The sequence below is a fragment of the Leptonychotes weddellii genome, chromosome 2, assembly GCF_054177405.1.
Source record: "Leptonychotes weddellii isolate Sample4059 chromosome 2, ASM5417740v2, whole genome shotgun sequence".
In the NCBI taxonomy this organism is placed as follows: Eukaryota; Metazoa; Chordata; class Mammalia; order Carnivora; family Phocidae; genus Leptonychotes; species Leptonychotes weddellii.
In genome coordinates, this window is record NC_138370.1 from 6,641,522 (window position 1) to 6,664,457 (window position 22,936).

The 22,936-nt window shown below is 37.5% G+C and overlaps 1 protein-coding gene across 1 annotated transcript in view; it reads left to right on the forward strand.

Annotated features, from left to right (window-relative positions):
• The window catches only part of LOC115936763 (uncharacterized), a 364,196-nt gene that overhangs the window by 329,067 nt on the left and 12,193 nt on the right, over positions 1–22,936 (forward strand). The window contains exon 5 of the mRNA XM_081807235.1: positions 21,336–21,507. Within this exon, the coding sequence (XP_081663361.1) occupies positions 21,336–21,507 (172 nt within the window). The remainder of the gene's footprint in view (positions 1–21,335; positions 21,508–22,936) is intronic.

The window sequence follows — 22,936 nt, forward strand, 5'->3', positions numbered from 1 at the left end:
TAAATACAAAGCAAATATCAATATGGTAGACCTAAATCCAACCATGTCTATGGTTCCATTGTCTAAGTGGAATTATAGACATCTAAATACACCAATTAAAAAGGGTAATAAAAAAACACAGCTATATGTTGTCTATAAGGAATCCACATTGATAAGAAGATACAGACATAATAAAATAAATGAAAGAGCTCTATCATGCAAAACTAAGCATAAGAAAGTTTGAGTGGCTAAACGAAAATCAGATGAAGTAATGTCAGAACACTTTATAATCATAAAAGGTCTAATTCATCAAGATGATGCAACAATCCTAAATGTGTACACATTCAGTATCAGAGCTTCAAAATACATGAAGCACAAACTGAAAAAAACTGAAAATGATCCTGAATGTAGAAATCCTAAGAAGTCTAGCAAAAGCTAGTAGAACAAAAAAAAAGAGTTTAGCAAGTTCATAGGGTATAAGGTCTTACAAAACTCAATTGCATTCTAACACACTAGCACTTACTGTAAAGCTATAGTGATATAGAACAATGTGATACTTTTGTATGGATAGAAATATAGATTAATGGAACAGACTGGAATTCTCATATGTGGCAAGTTGATTTTTGACAAAGATGCTAAGGTACTTCGATGGGGAAGATCTTTTTAAAAACGGGTAGAACAACTAGGTCTCCAGCTTGGAAAAAAGAAGAACCTCAACAATTATCTCATGCTTTATGCAAAAATTAACATGAAATTCATCATAGGCATTAATATAAAGGCCAAATCTTTGAGACTCCTATGAAAATGCATAGAGGTCATCTTCAGAGTCTACTGTTTCTTAGAAGGGACACCAAGAGTCCAAAATAAAAGGGAAAAAATGATAAATTGGACTTTGTACATTAAAATTTTCTGTTCCTCAAATACAATGTTGACAAAATAAAGAAGGTTTCTGCCACATACAGGAAGATTGGGCAGGCTAAGAAGTCCTGAGGTCTGCAGTCAGCAAGTTGGAGACCCAGGAGAGCTGATCTGAGTCAATCTGGAGGCCTGAGAACCAAGAGTTCTAGTCTTAAAGCCAGTGGCTCCAGGTCCAAGAGCTGATGTTTCAGTTCAGTCCGAAGTCAGGAAAAGACGGGTGTCCCAGCTCAGCAAGCAGGTAGGAGGTATGCCCCTGTCACTTGCATCACTTGAGGGAGGATCAGCCTGTTTCCCCTACCCAGCCCTTCAACTGACTGGGTGAGGCCCATCCACAGCAGGAAGGGCCATCCGCTTTACTCAGTTTACCAATTCACATGTTAATCTCATCCAAAAACATCCTCACAGACATACCAGAATAATGTGTGACCAGATATCCAGGCACCCTGTGGCCCAGTCAAGTTGAATCATAAAAGAACTATACCAAGTGTCATCGTTGAAGGGAATGCACAATCACATTGGAAAAAAGTTGGGCAATTCCTTATCAAGTTTAAGTATACTTACCTTACAACCAAGCAATTACACTCCTGTGCCTTTACCTGAGAAATGAAGATATAGGACCACACAAAAACTTGTACGTAAGCAATCTTGATCCACTTTGTTCAAATCTTTCTGATTTCAAAAGATTTGTATGGTCAAAATATCTGACCAAACCACATAAATGCTTGCACATAAATGATGTTTATTTACAGTAATAGAAAATTGGAAACAATCCAAATGTCTACCAGCAAGCAAATGGCTAAAACATTGTGTTATATTTATACAATGGAATACTTCTCTGCAGTAAACAGGAATGAACTGCAGATGCACACAACCACACAAACGAATATCAGAAATATTAGAGAATGAAAAAAAAGCCAGTTACAAAAGAATACATGCTATAGAACTCCCATTCAAATGAATCTCTAGAAAGATAAATATATAGTGACAGGAAACAGTAAAGATTGCCTTTGCCTGGGGCTGAAGTGAGAAAATTATTTGGAAAAGACTGCGAAACATGATTGGAATAATGTAAAGAGCCTACATCTTGCTTGTTGTAGTGGTTCCCAGGTGTATAAATTTGTCAAAACTCACCAAAATTTACCTTAGGTGAAATTCAGTACATTTTATTGTATGTAAATTATATATCAGTAGAGTTGATTTAGAAAAAATAAAATGCACGAAAATGTCAGGATTTAAGACTGATAAAATAGTAAATTGTTTTGAATGGAAACAAGACCCAGAGGCCCAGAATGATTGGTAGCAACAAAGAAAAAGGACTGTGATTTATTGAGTACCTACTAGGTATAAGGCATTCTGCTAAGCACTAGAATGTGTTATTTTATTTTATGTTTTTAAATTAACCCAGAGCATATTACTATTAATCCACTTTGCAGGTGAAGAAACTAATACTTAGAGAGTTTATGTTCCTAGACAACATGCGTGTTCTCACACCCAGTTAAGTGGTAAGGCCAGGCCCCAGCTCCAGCCTTGTGGGACTCTAAAGTACTCTTATATGTTTCTACAATCTTCATTATGTTTCCTAAGGAACAGGAATAGAACCATCAAGGAAAAAAAAAATCTTAGAAGGATATTATATTTAGAAATAACAGTGTACAACTGAGAAACTAAGATTACATTCCACATATTTTTGGTATTGCTTAAGGATTGCTAAGAGTTTGGAATCCTTTGCTAAACATTTGCTCTCTGTCTCAGCTGACACAAACAGATGAGACATACACAACACAAAGAAGTGTTGTAGTACAAACTCCAGACCTCAGAGTTCCTAAAGGAAAGTGATTTACCGCAGAGCCCACGAAAGTTGCCCACAGTTGAGCAGCCTGAATGTAATGGGCTAGCTTCGATGCTACAGATGCTCCCAGGGCTTTAGGGCAACAATCAAAACCACAGTGAGCCTGAAGTTCAAGTTGGTTGACAGTAGCTCAACCCCAATTGATTCAGTGGTGGCTGTGTGGGGTCATGAACCGAACTAAACCCAACGGCCTGAATTCCATTGTTAACCCTGAAACCACCCCAACTTCCTGAAATTCCTTCAGATCAGTGAATTATCTAGAACCAAGTTTGACCTTTAGAGTTGTTTGGAACAGACCTGAATCTAAAATTAAGCATGACCTTGCTATTTTTCCCTCTAAGTTCTAATAGAATGTGTCTGCACCAGTATTTTGTTACTATTCAGAAGACTAAAAGTATATATACCTCTTGTTCTTCCCATTCCATTACTGTACCCTAAATAATTCCAAAATTAATTATCTCACTGATGAAATCACATTAGAATATTGTGTGTCATAAAATGTAGGTATCGTTAATTTGGTTTTAACAAAAAGAATTTAGACCTCTCTTACTGGACAACTACTTGTTTTTTAACAATAGTAAAACATGAGGTCTTTTGGATTTTTAAATATTTCTATGAGGAAAAATCATTGCCCCTTCAGAAAAATTCTGGTTAAGATTCTAGTGAAAAAAAACACACCCATTTTAAAACAGACTCATTATATTCAGATCCAAAATTGCCTATGAAGAAAATTCTTCTCTCAGATGGTTGAACATTGAAGTGCCCTGTGGCTCAGACCATAGTCCTTTCTGTTTATACTCACTCTGGAGTGATATCATCTCCTCTCCTGCCTTCTGGTGCTGTTCGTAGGTGGACACCTCCCACATTCGTCATTCTTTTATGTACCCCCACTGAATTGTATATCCAACTACTCATTTAACCTCTCCACCAGTTTCTGCAAATAAACATGATCTCACCAACCCCACCCAAACATACTCATCTGTACTCTTCACCCCTCTGTCTTGATTGCAACCCTGTCTTCCCAGTTACTCAGCCCCCAAACCTCTGAGTTGTCTTTAATTCCTTGCTTTCTTTCAAAGCCCCATCCAATGCATCAGCAAAAGAACCTTTTATCTTTACCTTCAAAATATATCCAGAACCCGGCTGTTTCCATCAACTCCACTGCTATCTCCAAATTCAAGCGACCATATTCTCTTGCCTGAATTCTTCGGAAGCCTTTAGCGGGGTTTTCCTGCCTTCACTCAATGCCCCACTGCAATATATTCTGCACAGAGCAGCCCTCTCGATCCACTTGAAGCAAACTAAGATCCTGTCACTCTTCTGCTGAAACCATTTGAAGGCTCACCCAGCTCAGTCACTGCAAAAGCCAAAGTGATGACAGTGGTCAAAAGACCTACATTATCTGCTTGCCCTTCTTTGTCTCTCTTATCATACCTTCTGTGTGTGCCTCCTGGACAACTCTGCTTCCTCCTTTGCTGTTCCCTCAGATACTCCATCCAAGTTCCCACTTTTGGACTTGCTCTAGCTATTCCTCTTGGCTAGAAAATTCTTTCTCTATATATCCAAATAGCTAAAACCTTCACTTGTTCCAAGTCTGTCCCCAAAGGTAACCTATTCAATAAGGTCTAAACTGATCATTTATTAAAATTGTAAATCATATTCCCCTGGCACACCTCGTTTCCATTATCCTGCTCCATTTTTTTCTTTACCACACATCTCCTCCTAAAACATTATATAATATTTTGTATTTATTGTTTATTAGTTGTTTCCCACCCAGAAGATAAGTTTCACCAGAGCAGGAACCTTTGTATCTTTCTGTCTCTGCTGTATCCAGTGAGCTCAAGACAGTGCTTTATACAAGATACATAGCTTATTGAATAATTGAACAAATAAAGTATGAGATATAACATTTCCACTCGCTCATCAGACAGATATATTGAGTGCCAACCATGTGCCAGTCCCTGTAGGAGCCATTAACATACAGTAGAAAGCAAAAGATCCATATTCCCATGGAGCCCACTCACAGCCTATTGAGAAGACAGCCACTTTAGAAATATTCATACAAACAAGTGCCTACCTGGAAACTAAGAAAAGTGCTATGAGGGGAAATGACTATGTACCATAAAATAGTATAATAGAGAGAATTAGCTTAAACTGGACATTCAGGGAAGACCTCTTTAAAGAAGGAACGTATCCGATGAAAATAGTAAGGCTAAATTCCTACATAGGAAGTCTTAATAGCAATTGAGATGTTAAAGAATGTAAAATATATATATAGATGGAAGTCTCCAAAATTGAGAAAGATTGAAAAATGGTCAAGGCAGTTGGAACATAATAGATAGAAGAGCAGGGTTAGATGTGGCTGAAGAAGCCAGAATGGACTAGATCACAGTGAGGGGGTTTTGATTTTATCTGAGGCGCAAAGACTTTGAAGAGAATTAAGCAGAGTAACAATATAATGCTGTTTGGTGCTTTGCACTATTATGCTACCTGTTGTGTGTTTTGGAATGATTTAGAAAAGAACAAAGTTAGGGGCGTCTGGGTGGCTCAGTCGGTTAAGCATCTGCCTATAGCTCAGGTCATGATCCCAGATTCCTGGGGTTGAGTCCTGCAAAGAGCTCCCTGCTCAGTGGGGAGTCTGCTTCTCCCTCTCCCTCTGCCCCTCCTCTCTGCTTGTGCTCACTCTCTCTCTCTCAAATAAATAAAATCTTAAAAAATATATATATAGAAAAGAACAGAGTAAGAAGCAGGAAGGCCAGCCAGAATGCAATGGTATTAGTTCTAGTGAGAGATGACAGTGTGACATATAAAGGTGACCAGGGTGGTGACTATGGAGAAGAAAATAATGGGATGGATATAAAGTATATTCTAAATTAGAACGGTCATGGGTTAGATGTAGAAACAGTTATGGCTGCCTGGTTTCTATCATCAGCAAATGGATGGATACAGGTAGATACAAATGTTAGGGTGAGAAACAGATAATAATATAATGAATCACTGACTACCTTTATAGGGAGATTAGGATTAGGAAGGAGATGATAAAAAAAATTAAGTCCATTGTTTGAATTTAACTAGGTTCACTTTTGTAATCATCCCATATTTTATATATTTTTTTCCCAAATTGTCCCAGAAGGCTCTGAAAGAGTGCCTGAGTCCCACGGTTTTGCACAGAATGAACAATGCGCTAGATACTTCAGGCACAGAAAACTGATCAGATGGTGTGTGATATGCCTAATTCCGAATATCATCTCTTTTGGTCCTTACACCAGTGAATGTAGAGTCAGTCTTCCTCAGTTCTCATCTTCAAGGTCTCAGCTCAGAAAAATCTCAATCTGTTTCTCTCTCCTTTATTTTGACAGTTAGTTGTGATTTTCCTTGAGTCTGGGTAGACCAGGTGGGACCAGGTGAGGAACAAGGATTTGGCCTACAGCAAAGTTTGGGAAGGAATGTAAATATCCTGAGCCCTGAGAGAAAAAAACCCACAGCAGAATGTGAATGTAGATGAATATCAATATGGCAAGCCTGGGCACAGGACAAGGGTAAGTATTCTAGAGGTCCAAACTTGGCAGGGAACACAATCAGAAACAGTCAAAGTATGCAGCTGTGAAAGGTGTCCACACAACAGAAAAGCCACAGGCAGAAGTGATGCTCAAGAGTTCAGATAAAGGTTGCCACCTCATAGTTCTGGAAAAACACTGAGAAGAGCATGCAGTTTGGGCAACTTGGATTGTAAAGAGGTCTGTAGGATGAAACACTCAGAATGTCATTGCAGAGCAATTTCATCCCTAGTGTTCAGTGCCCTTCTTGGACTGCTGGGTGAAACCAACAGATGTGCACCAGATGAAGCTGATGCAAGCCCGAGGTGGTGAAGGGTGCAAGCTGTTGATTATAGTATAGAATGGTTCCTTTGGTGAGCCTTCACTTGCATCCACTCCCGGGTTGAGCAGTTTCCTTCGCTGGGCTTCATTGTTAAGCTTGACAACCCATAGACTGGTAGTCTTATCATAGCCCTTTAGAGTTTTAAGACTCAACCAGATGGGTAGGTAACATCTTCCTTGCTTTGTCCTGACTTGTAATCCAAAAGGTTACCTAAAAGAAAGACTACTGTATTCAAGGCCTTAAAGAGTCATTAGTGAGAAATTGATACAAATGTGAAAATCGTCCTATAGAGAAAAAATAGAAGGACTGTAGATTTCCATTTCAAATTCTAAATGTCTATTTCTCATTGACTTTGCATGCCATCAAATCACAATGTCTAAGGCTCGGCAGAACCATTTAGGAAAGTATTATGTCTCATCTAAGCTGGGATGTATTTAAAACACTGCATTATCATTATGCTAAATAAGATAAGATCTTTTTTTTTTTCATAGCTCAAGCTAGAAGTAGTCAAATTTTTCTACAAATTCCAAAGAACATTGTGTAATACCAGATACCATGAGCATGCTTCAAAGCCAAGAGTGAATGATGTCTGGAATTTAGGTCCCTGCCAGTTTTACACATCTTGAAACAATATAGTTCCTAGCAACATAGAGATTAGCTGTCATAGTCTTTAAGTGGCCATTTGGTACAAAAGGACCATGGTTTTCCCACATACTCTCATTCCATCTCCATTATCTTGCTCTTGTGTGCAGTGGGCATATTGTCAACACATTTACTGTTTGTAAGACATTTCTTCCAAGGTAGTAACACATGTGTTTTAATATAACAGTATTCATGGTTTTGCTTAATTACTTACAGGTGTTTTGTGCCAGGGGTAGAAAGTAATATTAAAATTAAGCAAAAGCAGGGGCACCTGGGTGGCTCAGTTGGTTAAGCGTCTGACTCTTGATCTTGGCTCAGGTCTTGATCTCAAGGTCATGAGTTCAAGCCCCATGTTGGGCTCCACACTGGGTGTGGAACCTACTTTAAAGAAAAATAAGCAAAAACAAATTTAAGGCAAAGGAAAATAAGTTAAAAGATTAAGATAAAACTAGGAATGAGGGAAGCACAAAATGTAATACCCTGGAGTCCCATACTCTTGGCTTTAGCTTTTCTGGAAGCCAATGAGAATATGAGAGCATAATCAGTTGCATTATTTCTAAATATCTCCTTAGTGTTTATAAGATAAATATTTATAAGATATCTATTAAGTGTTTATAAGATAAGAACGATAGTAACTGCATCAGGCCTACCCAACGATTCCCAGTACTATGTCAGGAGGAACAACTTTCCCTTAGGTCCTCATAGATAGGGTACTGTCTAATGTAGTAAACAATATTCTTAACAATATCCCCACAAGGATCACATTCACAAGAAGCCTATGAACTAGACTCTTTCCCCCGGGGCCCATTCCAATCTCTTTTCCATTCCTCAGGCAAAGCCATCTTTTAAAACTAAAATCTGCTGATGTTGCCCTGGTGCTTAAATTCCTTAAATGGTTTTCCATTGCTTTTGGAATAAAGATCAAAGTCCATAAGGTTATAATCAAGGTCCTACATATTCTGGCCCTGATATCTCTCTAAACTGCACCTCAGTTGAGTCAATTAAAGTCATGTTCCTTCTTTATGGGTCCTCTGAGACGCAGGTATCTCTGTTCCAAGACAGTTATCTCACTTCATAACTCTACATAATTCATTCTTGTGACTTTTTTTTTCTTTCAAGATTTTATTTAAATTCAAGTTAGTTAACATATAGTGTCATATTAGTTTCAGGGGTAGAATTTAGTGATTCATCACTTGCATATAACACCCAGTGCTCATCGCAAGTGCCCTCCTTAATGCCCATCACCCAGTTACCCCATGCTCCGCACTCTCCTCCCCTCCAGCAACCCTCAGTTTGTTCCCTATAGTGAAAAGTCTCTTACGGTTTGCCTCCCTCTCTGTGATTTCTTAATTAATGTCTGTCTCTACACCATAAGCTCCAGGAGACTGGGTTCCTTGTTTGGTTTTGTTAATAATTATTTCCCCTGTGCCAACCATATTTCTGGCTCAATAAAAATTTGAATGAATCATTAGGATGGATGGATAAACAAATGTAAGGAGTAAGTTTTTTATCCTTCGGAACCAAAGAATATCAAATCAAAGTACAGTTTGAGGAGGGTGGTTGAGTCCAATTGAGGCCATTCAAGCACGTGACTCTGATATTGTAACTTAAGGATAGATTTTATTTTATTTTTTTGCTAGAAAAAGTGATTTATTGTTATAGATATTGACATAAGTGATTTATTTTAAGGATTAGAACTGAAAGCGATTTTAGGAGCTGATAGAAAAATCTAGGTAGGGCTGCAAATAGTGTGAGACCAGTCTCTATAGATCAGAGTAGCTGGCAGTCAGGAAGAAAAGCTAGACATTAGTGGGCAAGAGCTAGTGCAAATTAGTCCATATAATTGAAATTAAAACAACATAAGCTGTCTCTGGCTGGGAGCTGAGATAGAGTCAATTATTTGCTTACTGATTTTTTAAGGATAGATTTTAAAACCAATAGCAAATGATGAAACCCATATCTGTCAGTCAATCCTCTGAAAGTATTTTGATCACAACCAAAATTTTAATAGGTGTTGAGCAACTGTAAATTTAGAATACAATTTCTAACATGTTTTAAATGTATTAACATAAAACATTACAATGTTTTAAACATGTGTTAAATATTAAATGTTAGGTTCTGACAATCTCCTAACTTGGGTGATTATCTATGACTCTCAATTGAGCCATTGAAAAATATCACTATGTCAAGACACTTTGATTTAAATGTCCCATCTGTAATATGGGACTGGGGGCAAGATTTCCTGAAAAGAATTCTATGAGGTTATGTTTCCAAAGTGGGGCTCATTCTTTCAGAGGATTACATGTAAAGGGAAATAATAAGTAGTAATTATATAAATGACAGAAGTCCCCTTCCGGATGCATTGGTGCAATTCTTTTCAGAAGTAGGATTTTATCAAGTGAATAATCTCAATTTACATTAACAGAAGTATGTATTATACTGACCTAAGGGCAAATTTAACCTGAAAAAAATTTATTGTTCCATGTTTGGTTTCAACCTCAAAGTGCCTTTTCCTGGAAATCTTATCAACTGTTCTCAACTGTTTATGAATTATTATTCTTTAAAGAAAAAAAAAGTTGACATTTATAACACTTGCCACTCTTTGGTTGCTTGAGAAAAGTCCAAAAACTTTTGAACTCATTTCCAGTTAACTTAAAAAGTCAAGAGAAAGTTAAAAAAAAAAAAAAAAGGAAGAAGGTACCTCATACATTGCACACAGTAGGGATTCAATGAAAGAATTCTGGGTTTAGTGTAACTGATTTGTGTGGTTTGCACATATTATATTGTAAAGATGTCTTAGCAGTTGAAGCTTAATAGATTTACAGAAATGCTAACACCTTCCATAGCCAAGATTTCTTCCTGAGGCAGGACTACATAAACTGACAGTGGAGGGAGAAATTGATCTAGAAACTGTAGCTTTGTCCTGGGTTATCGAGGTTTCTTCATGATCTTGCAAAACAAGGGGGAAAATTACTTTATATAACCATAAACTTTCTGACCCGTGGTGAAGTAGAGAGAAGGCATAAAAATAAAAGAAGAAAATAGGAGGAATCAGAAAATGACCAGGATGAAGTAACGTTTGCCAAGAACTATGAAAGGAGATGCACACACTTCCAGTGTTCTTTCTGCCGTCTTGTTTACAAACAGCAGAACCATTTTGACAAACATTTACTTGTCTCTGTTGTCTTCCTGCGTACTCTCTGTACTTTCTGCCTCCTGTCTCTGTCAATACTCCTGAGAACTGGGATCCTGCTTCCTTGGGCTAATGGATGGTGGGTAGGGAAGGAAGTTCGGAGGTGACCAGAGTCTTCCTGCTATATGACTGTGCCATCTGCATCAGAAACTGCACGGTTTGGGATTTTTCCCTACTTGCAAGCTAACAAGCTAGCCTTTTCCTGTTTAACAGATGCCAGCAGAAGACACAAGATTTCTGGGTCAGTGACCAAAGACTTGATGACTTACGGCAGAAGCATCCAGAGCTTCATGTTGGTTTGTGTTGGTTCTCATGCCAGCCTCGTTCCACAAGGACATTGAAAAGACCTCATCGTGAAACCTGCACACTCATGGGCTGTTTTCCCAGAGAGGAAAACAGTTTAATAGTAACAGCAGGCAGGCCAGGTCTGTGTCTAGGAGGAAACATCTCCTCATCTCTCAAAGTTGCTCACTACAAATACAATCCTGAGGGATGGTGCTGGTAGAGAGTAGTCAGGACTCTACATTTCTTGCAAGTCCAAGGAGTACATTCAGGGACACTCACAGCCAATGGCAGGATCTCCCAGCACTGTGGCAAAGACCCAGTCCTGCCACTCATATGGCTCAGCTACTCTTCAGGTCACGCCTCAGGCCCTAAATCCATACTGCCTGGGTGTAAACCCCAGTTTTACCGGTTATTAACTTCAAATAAGTTATTTAGCCACTTTGTGCCTTAGCTTCTCCATCAGTGATTAGGACAATCGTAAAGCCACTTGATAGGATTAAATGAGTTAACACATATATTGCACTTAGAACAGTCCCTGATACGTGCTAAGTACTATTTCCATTTCAGTATGTGTTTTGCTTCTGATTTTCTAGTTACCCTTTGGGTAATTTCATAGTTTCTCATTCAAATTCCTCAAACAGGATTTCATGAGAAAATTAAGCCCTCATGTCCCAACCTACATCGTAAGCAATGACTTAACTTCTCTCCTATGTATCAGGATGCTGGCTATCTACCCTCCTTGGAAGAATTAAGAAAACGATGACTTGAATTAGTTTCAATGTTCTATACTTCAGAGTGGAATACCAGTCTTAAAAGTTAATTATCAGGGCACCTGGGTGGTTCAGTCGGTTGAGCGGCAGACTCTTGGTTTCTGGTTGGGTCACAATCTCGGGGTCCTGGGATGGAGCCCCGTGCCAGGCTCAGTGCTCAGCAGGGAGTCTGCTTAAGGTTCTCTCTCCCCTTCTCCCTGCTCATGTTCTTTCTTTCTCTCTAAAAAATAAAATAAATATTTTAAGAAAAAAAGTTAATTATCTTTGCCTTTAATAGACCTCACTGTAGACAATGATATATATCACTGGTCAGCCTGTGGGGGCCACACCTTCTCTAGTCAGTCGCCATCCCTTGAGCAGGGAACAGTCTAGTTCTGTTTGCCTCCACAGCCCGTCCCATTCATCACTGTGTGGCTAGGCCTACCACCACGTCTGACACCCGTCGATACAGCAAAATGATTTATTTAATCAGTGGATGAAGGGTATAGCAAGGACCATCACTGACAGCTTATCCCCCCTTCCCCAACCCTATCTTTTTCTTGGATTTGACTCATAGTATGAATTACTTTAAAGGGCAGCTCTTTTATCTCTTTTGCTCAATTCTGTAAAAAGTAAACTAGAAGACTTGGTATATTATTTGGAGATAAATACATTCCCCAAGATAATTTCTTTTAGAATACCTTTAGCTAACCTTTGCAACATGGCTGACTGAAGATAGTTTACACATATCTGCGAGATTATGGAAAATATGTTCCAGGCACATTGCTTTCTGATGATAAAGATCAGAAAATCTTTAGGAAAACAGAGCGTTGACAGATCCTAGATGGTTTCCTTCCAATATCATATATCTCCCATAGACTTTCAGGAAATCCTGGATCCCATTCAGCTCAGATTTGGATGTTCTGACATGAGACCCATACGCTTTAAATATCAGGCTGTCAGAAGGCAGAATTCCATTCCGTTGTACAGGTTTGGGCACTTGACAAATTATTGGTCCTGGGAGGTATCCCACTTCTGTCGGAGGTTGGCCCCAGGCTGTCTAAAAATAACTTAAAATATTTCCTCAAAAAAGATCTTTTTAAGGTATTTGAACACTGATAAATTCCAGTTGAGACCCCAGAACTCTGACTATATTAATTTCATCTCGAAAATTTTTAGGACATTTTATTCTATGTCAACAATAATTATTGCAGATAATATACCTAAATTCCTAAGCAAATCGTTACCAAAAAAACTTCTTAGCATTTCTGAGCTCAGTGCTGAGCTAGTGGGTATATGGGAAGTTCAGATATATTTGACCTGCCTTCAAGGAGCTTAACTCAGAAGGCTTCCCCCCATACTCATCCATATCTGTTCCCCACAACCATTTGGCTAGAAATTCTACCCTTTCCTAAGGAAGGTTTGCTTTGATTATAGATCAAATTCTAAAAAGAAGACAAACTCACTCAGCAAACTAACTAATCACATGTTTCAAAATAACCAAGTAAGTTACTCCTTAAAATTATTTTGGAATCTTATTAGATTCCTGCCTAATTTAATTGCAAACCCAAACTATGTTTCTTCATTACATTTCTGAAATTAGTTATGGTAACTGTATGATCTTTTCTGCAGGTTAGTTTTATTTCTCCGAGTCCCTAGGTAGTCCAAAACTGTTTTGGCTTTCTTTTCATCTTTTAAATTCTTATATATTGCAAACTAAAACCGCACTGCTATAACTGAACTTTACTCTCTCCTACCTAGGAATGCCTCCTGACCAAAAAAACATTGTTCTATAGCAGTATGCTCATATATAATTTCCCCAACTACTAGATCCATTAAATATAAATTTACTTTGTTTTTCATTTTCATGACCCAAGGAAATGAAATGCATTCCCCAAAGCTCTCATGATCTTGCATTAAAGGAAAGAAAACTGGACTAATTAACTCTTGTTCACACAGGGCTTCTTCAAACAAACAAAAGAACAAACAGTGTGAGCTTCTAAATGTAGAAATCCCACTGCAGAGTCTGCTATGGATGTGGGAAATTGAAAGATTTGTCCCAGGCCCAACTGCTACCATTTCTGCTGCCATTACCATGGCCACTGGCCAGGGAGGGGTCAGGAGGAAGATCAATGACCTGACCGTATTTGTTGCTAGTTTCCCAGAAGCTCTTTTTTTTTTTTTTCCTGCTGAACAGATTCTATTTAAAAAAATTTTTTTGAGTATAGTTGACACACAATGTTAAATTAGTTTCAGGTGTACAACAGTGATTTGATAACTCTATACGTTATGCTGTGCTCACCATAAGTGCAGCTCCCATCTGTCACCATATAGCTCTGTTACAGTATCATTGACTGTATTCCGTATGCTCTGCCTTTTATTCTCGTGACTTATTTATTCCATAACCAAGCCTGTACCTCGCACTCTCCTCCACCCATTTTGCCCATCACTTCACTCCACTCCCTTCTGACAACCATCAGTTTGTTCTCTCTATTTATAGGACCCGATTCTGCTTTTTGTTTGTTTATTCATTTGTTTTTGTAGATTCTACATAGGAGTGAAATCATATGTAATCTGGCTTTCTCAGTCTGACTTATTTCACTTAGCACAATACCCTCTGGGTCCATCCATGTTGTTGCAAATGGTACAACCTCATCCTTTTTTTTCTTTTTTAAAGATTTTATTTATTTATCTGAGAGAGAGAGAATGAGAGAGAGAACACGAGAGGAGAGAGGTTCAGAGGCAGAAGCAGACTCCCCACTGAGCAGGGAGCCCGACGCGGGACTCGATCCCGGGACTCCAGGATCATGACCCGAGCCGAAGGCAGTCGCCCAACCAACTGAGCCACCCAGGCGCCCCAACCTCATCCTTTTTTCATGCTGCAAAACATTCTACCGCGTGTGTGTGTGTGTGTGTGTGTGTGTGTGTGGTGTCCTATGCAGTATATGTATACCACATCTTCCTTAACCATTCATCTATCAATGGATACTTTGGTTGCTTCCATATCTTAACCGTTGTAACTAAGGTTGCAATAAACATAGGGTGCATGGATCTCTTTGAGCTAGTGTTTTGTTTTCCCTGGGTAAGTACCCAGCCCAGAAGCTCACTTTTATGCACACCTCCATTACCAACTATAAAAACATGGAGAAGGCAATCTGCATTGAACTCCCTCTTCTGCCCTTCTTCTATAGTGTTATAAAAATTTGAGCAAGGCTAAAATTTAGAGATTATTCCATCATGATTCACCTAAGGAAATTTAAACTAACAAAGGTTGTAAATTGTCCAAGATTAAAACTAGCAATGACTTGTATGGATTAAAATGCATTTGTTATATTAATACAAAAAGGTATGATGTACATTCATCGTTTTTTTTTTTTCATGATTTTAAATATCGTGAACTTCAAAGTACATTTCCTTTCTAATATATATGTACGTTGCACCTCCTAGAATTTACTAATCGAGTTAGATTGTCTGACATAAATTCCTTCCCTTTTTCCTTCCTCCCTCCCTTCCTTCCTTCCCTCCATCCTTCCATCCTTCTTTCCTTCCTTCCCTCCTTGTTTCTATCTTTCCTTCCTCCTACAAACAACAAGCTGTGAAAATGTTCTGAGCATTGCATTTATCACTAGAAATTTGCCAAAAATAAAAAAAAAAGAATAAGAAATAATTTTTGCCCTCAAAAAAGAACAGGCAGATATCCAAAGTGCTAAGGTTTTCTGCCATAAAAATTATATTAATTAATATTCTCTCACACAGAAATTTTATAGGTTCTTTGGTTCAAAAGGAAATTACACATCAAGTTAGGTACTTTCCTTTTGCTATATATAGCAGTTAGTTTTTACTGCAAAAAAATTAATGTGAAAGTAGAAAAGTAATGGAAAACACTTTTTATAGCTGACTTTGCAGAACATTACATCATAATTTGATTAATGCACCTACTTAACATTTAACTATCTTAAGAGAAATATTTTTCTTGTTTACAGCCCACATTTCTTCCTTCCCCCAAGCTTAATTTAATGCAAAAACTCCCACTGATATAATTGTTAATGCTTGAGAATTTTTGTTTCTGTTCACAAAGCATGAGATACATTTTTATGTGCCGTGTACTATATACGTTGAAGCAGCAATAACATTTCTCATAGCCTTGCAAAAATAAAACTAAGCCAGTGTGGTGATTTCAACAGCAAAAATCCTGGATTTAATTAATAACAAAGAAGTATTCTTCCAAAGATTAAGCAAAGATTTTATTTAAGTCCAACTCAGCAAAGAAAATTGGGTTCTTAATTGTTATTTGGTATCTGTCACGTAGGCTCCTAATGACTTCATTTTATTATCTGGTAGCAAAATTTTACTGAATGTAATTTTCTGATTGACTTGCATTCTATGGTATATGAATTATTAAAAAATAAAAGTTAATTAATCAGACTTTATTGTAACCAGCACTGTGCATATTGCAATCTCTAGCAGCAACATCTATGTAAAAAGATGTTTCCCACAGACTATTTCACACAGCCAAGGTTTTATATGCACAGGAAGCGCACTACTTTATAAAAGATAAAGATTCCTTTTCGTAATGAAAACAAAGGTTTAATATGTCAGAAAGTTTTTGACAACCTCAAATTTATGAATTGTAATAACCAAGAAAGTTTCATTTTTTGTGGAGGAGTAGGATTGCACTTTATCTTCCTGAAAAAGAACATTATCAACTCACTTAAAAATTCATATCTACAATTAACTGATATTAACTAATGTTTACTGAGCCCCTACTCAGTACAAGGTTTTTTCTGTCTTTAGGATTTCTAAAATGTGTTCCTTTTAGAGGATCATTTGAAACTACTCAGGAGAGCATTCTTACCTTTAAATAATAGTGCTATGGTTAGATGAAACAAAGAAATAAAATATTGAAATGTAAAAAATAATAAACATGAGGAGTAGCATTTGTTTTGTTTTTTTAAGACATTAGTTAACTTTTTATATTTGAAAACTCTATATTCTCTCTTTTATGGACCAACATCACATATGTGGGTTTTAGTTAAAATATAAAAGATGAAAAAGGACCAAGTTAGCTAAAGCTGCTTTTCCACCAATAGAGTTGATTCTCATAAATAAGTAAATATCATTCATTAATCTAGATATCTTCACTGAGATATCTAACACATTGCGGGCTTTATTTTATCTCTTCAAAGAGAGAACAGCACTCAGGAAAAACTAGCTTATATACTCAAGATGTATATAAAAACTAAATATTCATTTAAGAATACACACACACATACACACACACACACAGGGGTGCCCGGGTGGCTCAGTTGGATAAGTGTCAGACTCGTGATTTTGGCTCAGGTCTTGATTTCGTGGGTTCTGGGATTGAGTCCCGTACTTGAGATTCTCTCTCTCCCTCTACTTCTGCCCCTGCTTGAGTGTGCCCGCGCTGACTCTCTCTCTCTCAAATAAATAAATAAATAAATCTTTAAAAAAAAAAAAACTTATTAAAAAAGCATACACACATGTCAATTTCATATTTTTTGTTTAGGGGAATAAGGAGTATCATTTTTGTACACATTTTGTATATCTTTGAATACTTTGTATTATTTTTACCATGATCTGAGTGCTCTGGGTGCTCTACATATATTATTTTGCATTTTCTTCACAAATACAGTATACAATTAATAATTGTCTTCACTTAGAAAAGCAATGTATGCTATCTAAGATATATGTGTTTAGAAATAAAAAGTTTTGATGTTCGCAAATGGTTCAGATGTGTGTGTGTTTGCATGAGTGCGTGTATGTGTATATTGATTGTGAGCAAACAGGTGTTTGTTATAATAGTGTTTCAATTTTTCAATATTCTGACATTTTTCTTGGTGAAGATTTGGAGAAAGAAATGACAGATGTGAACATTACCTAAATCCTATTCCCTTTCCTTCCCACCAGCAGTATATAAAAGTTCACATTTGTCAATATAATGGGTTTTAAGAGGTATTTTGCTGTTGCTGTGATTGCAAAGTCCTGCTCACAGTGTATTTGAGCATATGTTTATGTTTTTTGGAGATTTGGGAAAATAAATTAGAATAGTCACTTATTGAGGACAATATATATTAAAACTTCACATTTTCATACCCTGTGATTAAGAAGTTCTCCTTCCCAGTGTTTACCTTATGAAAAAAAATTAATTCATGTCCACACAGAGGTATGAGCCCTGGACACTCATTGGAGCATTCTTTGTAATAGAGAAAAATTGGAACCAACATCACTGTCCATTAATAATTGCATGGCAAAAGAACAACACCCATATTGTGAATTCAGATGTACAAGCATGGTCCCTAATTGTGGTAAAGACTCAAAGCTGAAGACAAAATGTACTACATATGCCACATTTTAAAGAACATCTAAGCAGGTGTCAGCCATCTCCCTTGAGGGCTTCTAGAGAAGGGTCAGAAATGACCCTTAATGCCTCTTCGAGTGTGGTCATCCTCTCCATCCTATTCTAGGCCTATCCCTAGTTGATTATATACATATATGATGGTTAAGCAAATGGAGATAAGTTGCCCTCTCAGAACAGCATTTTGGTCAATAGCTTCGCTCCCCCACAGTGATTAGAAGAGAGAGATTTCACAAGCTCCCCAGTCCCCGAGAGGCACAGAAGATGGATGTACATGCTCTCTCCCTGCAGCTGACCATGTTGGGATTTGCCAGGATGGCCACAGCATGGCGGGGAGGGAGGCAATCCCAGAAGGAGGCTTGTGAATGTTGAGGTGGTGAGCGCAAACACCAGTGCCTAGAGAAACCACTCCAAAGTGAAACGTCTCATGAGAATGATGCTCAGCATAACGTCCGTGTACAAGGAGAATAAAGCAGGGCAACCAACCAAGAAGAGAAGAACAATATCAGCCAGCTGGGTTAAGAGGTGTTTGCTCTTTTCCCTGTTCCTTCTCCCTCCTCAAAAAAACACAAGAGGAGCTATGTCAAATTGTGCACAGTCCTTGGTTAACGTCACACATCCACCATGCAGTTATTCTTAAATTTTCTGAATCATGAACTAGTATGAAAATCATCTGAGCCTTTATCATCCCAGTCTCAGAAAACTGTGAACCTGCTCACAAGAAGAATATTCAGATATACAAACTGATAAAATTTCGTATATTTAAACAGGCTATGGACTCTGAGGCTGATCCCAATAAAGAGTCCTTAGACGATCTGCTAGATTTTTCTCATCTTGAATTTGCACAAAATTCATAACTTTTGAATCAATCTAAGAGCTTTTTAGGAGGAAAAAAACCCCAAAGTTTCCCATATAACCTAGACATTGAATAGTAAATCATTGAATAAAAGGGTATGATGAACCCTAAGCTTAAATTATGAGGTTTCCGGAGCGCCTGGGTGGCTCAGTCGTTAAGCGTCTGCCTTCGGCTCAGGTCATGATCCCGGTGTCCTGGGATCGAGCCCCGCATCGGGCTCCCTGCTCGGCGGGAAGCCTGCTTCTCCCTCTCCCCTCCCCCTGCTTGTGTTCCCTCTCTCACTCTGTCTCTTTCTGTCAAATAAATAAATAAAATCTTTAAAAAAAAATTATGAGGTTTCCATGGTTAACTGTTGTAAAATAAAATGTGTTTCCAATGATCTTTGAGATCAGGAGATGGTAAAATTTTTGTCGATAGTAAAAAGGTGAATTTTCCAGGCCAGGTAGTCCATTGCAAGGCTCAGCTTTGCCATCATAGCATGAAGTGGCTATAGGACAATATGTAAACAAGGGAACATGGCTGTGTTCCAATAAAACTTTATTTACAAAAATAAGGCAATGGGTGAGGTTTGGCCCATAGGTTGCTGGCCTGGTTTTGATGGTCAAGTTATCTTTAAACTTCTCATTCAGTTTTACTAAGCATTGTTATTAATATTTTGCCCAAAAATTGAGGTATAACCTTAGTGGTCTAATTTATTTTTGTTCTATTGAGGTGTAACAATATCCATAGTCTAAATTCATTTTCTAGGGGCGCCTGGGTGGCTCAGTCGTTAAGCGTCTGCCTTCGGCTCAGGTCATGATCCCAGGGTCCTGGGATCGAGCCCCGCATCAGGCTCCCTGCTCAGCGGGGAGTCTGCTTCTCCCTCTCCCACTCCCCCTGCTTGTGTTCCTGCTCTCGCTATCTCTCTCTCTCTGTCAAATAAATAAATAAAATCTTATAAATTCATTTTCTATAGGTATAATATCTGTAGTCTAAATTCACTATACATATAAGTGTATAGTTGGGAAAGCATGCTAAAAAGAATACCCTCTTACTGAAAAATTTATTGTGCTTTTTAGATGTGTTAGAGCTATAGATTCCAAGAATTTAGTGATTTTTTTTGTCTAATACGACATCCAAATCTCTTTTATTCTTTGTTTCATGAAAGTATGTTAGAATATAGCTTTACTGCCAAACATTACTAGCATAATGAAAAACTGACGTTAAGAGTTAACATGTTCCTCTTGATTTGGTTCATCTAGATTTGTAATTTTTTAAAAATAGATAGGTAGCCGGTGAAAATTTTACAGCCAGATACACTAGTAGTTGCGGCATCTGTTCTAGTGCTTAGACATTTCAAAGCACTGAAGAGTACTTTCAACAGCTTACAGGAGAAAATCATCATTCCAGGTAACTTTTCTATGTTTGAAATACTTTCCATGGGTAATGGGTAGATGATAAATGGGATCAAAATTTTAAACACACAGCATTAAAAATCCCACCAAATAGCATGGTAGCTGGATTGGAGCTGGTAGCATCAATCCAAGGACTTACTTATTTGGTTCTGAGCCTGACTCTTCACTGTGTAGACAAGCTTAACTTTTCATAATTCTGTCATTAAGGAACACTGCATTTTTCTGAGAGTAAAGATGAATGACAATGTAAATTATTTGGCTTTTCAGAAGATTTCACAGATTTAAAACATCGTTCTGGTAGATGACAAATCCAAGATTCATATCTCAGGGTTAAAGAGCTGATGTCCTTCATGGATAAGTAGCTTTACAACATGAATTAATTATTTTTATTTGATATTTTATCTTGAGATAAAGATTTTGAATGCTAATTGAAACTCTGGTCTAGTTGCTGCCAAAGAAAGCTAAAACCTTAAATCTTCCTTTTCTTATATATAGTGTTTTTTAGTAGTGGTTTAAATAATGTCTTATGTAAGGTGCCTTGGATGAGTAAAAATACCCTTCGTCCATAGGTATTTTACACTTGGTATTATTTTTCCAGATCTCACAAATCTGCTAAGAACTTTCCACTAACTTTTTTTTTTCCTTTTCTCCCTTCAAGAATTTAAACTGTTATTTTTCTGGGATCTATCCCCAAAGCCCTAAATTTTATGATAATCATCTCTCCTCCTGTTTCTTTTGAGTTCTTAACTTTCTGTATTTCTCTGTTACATTGTGCACCTCTGTTGCTCTCTGCAATATTGATTAGAAATGAAAAGTAAACAAAAACTAATACAGCTACCAGAGAAATTTATTGGTCTGCTTTTTGACTTTCCTGTTTGCTTTATTATTTCTTTTGTAAATGATCCTAATATTTCTTCCTCCCTTTCCAGTTTAGCTAATTCAACATTTCTTATTCTCCAACCTGTGAAAGCTCATTACTAGGTTTCTGAGATTAGCAGTTTCTCTATATTCTACTAAAAGAACACTTTTATTGACTTTTTGGTGTTTGATTGGCCTGTTTCACATATTTATGGTTGCCTCACATTTGTCTTTATTACAAGAGAACGATTTATAGCTAGACATTCAAGGCAGCAATCAGTGGCAATGTTTTCATATATTTTAGGTATATTTTTAATATTAAAAAATAATTTGACCCCACCATCGCCATCACAGGGGTATACAAGATCAAACGTGTGGACAGCCATCTTGAATACTCGAATTGGGCATCAGAGGGACACTGCAAGTCATGCCATGTTTTCACGCCACTTCAAACTTCATCTTTTAGAAGAGCTTCTCCGTTGAAAAAGGAAAAGAATGCACATCCGTGTGCACATACGTGTATCAGGTAATTTCATACACAATCCCATTTCGTATTTCTGTATTGCCTTCCCCATTTTCCATATAACAATGTTGAAGCCAAGTAGTTAAGTAACCTTCTCAAAGTCGTAAGAGCTCTAGGTGGTGGGTCTGTGATCCATAGGTCTGCCTTTCAGATACCACCCTGTGTTAAATATGTCTCTGCCTCCTTAAAGAGAAAGATGTATGACCATGTAGGAAAAAAGGTCTCAATATCCTTCTTTATCATTTGGGGACTTAGAGATAAATATAATATTGTTTTTTCACAGTTTTCTGACTCCCTCCCCCAAAACACCCAACATCATAAACTTAAAGAGATTGAGATTGTTTGTTAATCTAAGAAGGCTTTATTGAACATCCACCTGCTACTGATACGGTGTAAGATGTGGAGGAAACGTAATGATGAAACACGGGCTCTAACCCAAAAACGTTAAATTTCCATTTGCTACCCCTCCTCCCCTCCCCCATTAAGACTTTTGTTTCTTTCATCTGTAAAATGATTAAAATCATAGTACCTACCTCATTTTACTGATGAGGGAACTAAGGCTTGGAGGAATTAAGTGGCTTTCCCAAGGTCATGCAGCCCGTCAGTGACAGAGCCGTGATTCGAATGCAGGCTGTCTGGTTTCAGTGTGCATGTGCGCGCAGCAGCTCCGCGCTGTCTGCAGAAGATCGACAGACATCACCTGGAAAGCGGCGTGACATTGTCTTCTTTCGGGTTCCGTTCAGATGGGGGATAAGTTCTCTTGTTTCTCCATTAGTGAATCTTAGAGCTTTTGGTGCCACTGTTAGAAAACTATGTCAAATGTGTTACGTGTTAGTCTAGGAAAACACAAGGACCTAGAAAACTACTCTCTTTAACCAGGTTTAAAATGAAATAAAATTAGCTACCTTTCTTTCTTTCTTTCTTTCTTTCTTTCTTTCTTTCTTTCTTTTCTTTCTTTCTTTCTTTCTTTCTTTCTTTCTTTCTTTCTTTCTTTTCTTTCTTTCTTTCTTTCTTTCTTTCTTTCTTTTCTTTCTTTCTTTCTTTCTTTCTTTCTTTCTTTCTTTCTTTCTTTCTTTCCTTTCTTTCTTTCTTTCTTTCTTTCTTTCTTCTTTCTTTCTTTTTTTACAGTGATAACAATAAATAACTCCGATTTCACAGAGCTGTTTTGAGAATCAAATTAGATAACATAATCCTATAATGGTTTAGGCACAGGACAGATGCTTAATAAATTTTATATGCTAAATAAAAAGAAACTTGCAGAGATATTTTTGCATTTCTTGCTAGGAGAGATCTGTTCATATCTTCCAAGAATGAGGGAAAAAATAGACTTCTTGTTCTAAATTTGAAATGGTTTGTTAAATCTCATTAAAAGTAAATCTTACCCTGCACTGATGTAACAGGGTGTGTATCTCATTTACTGCTCTGCCCCCAT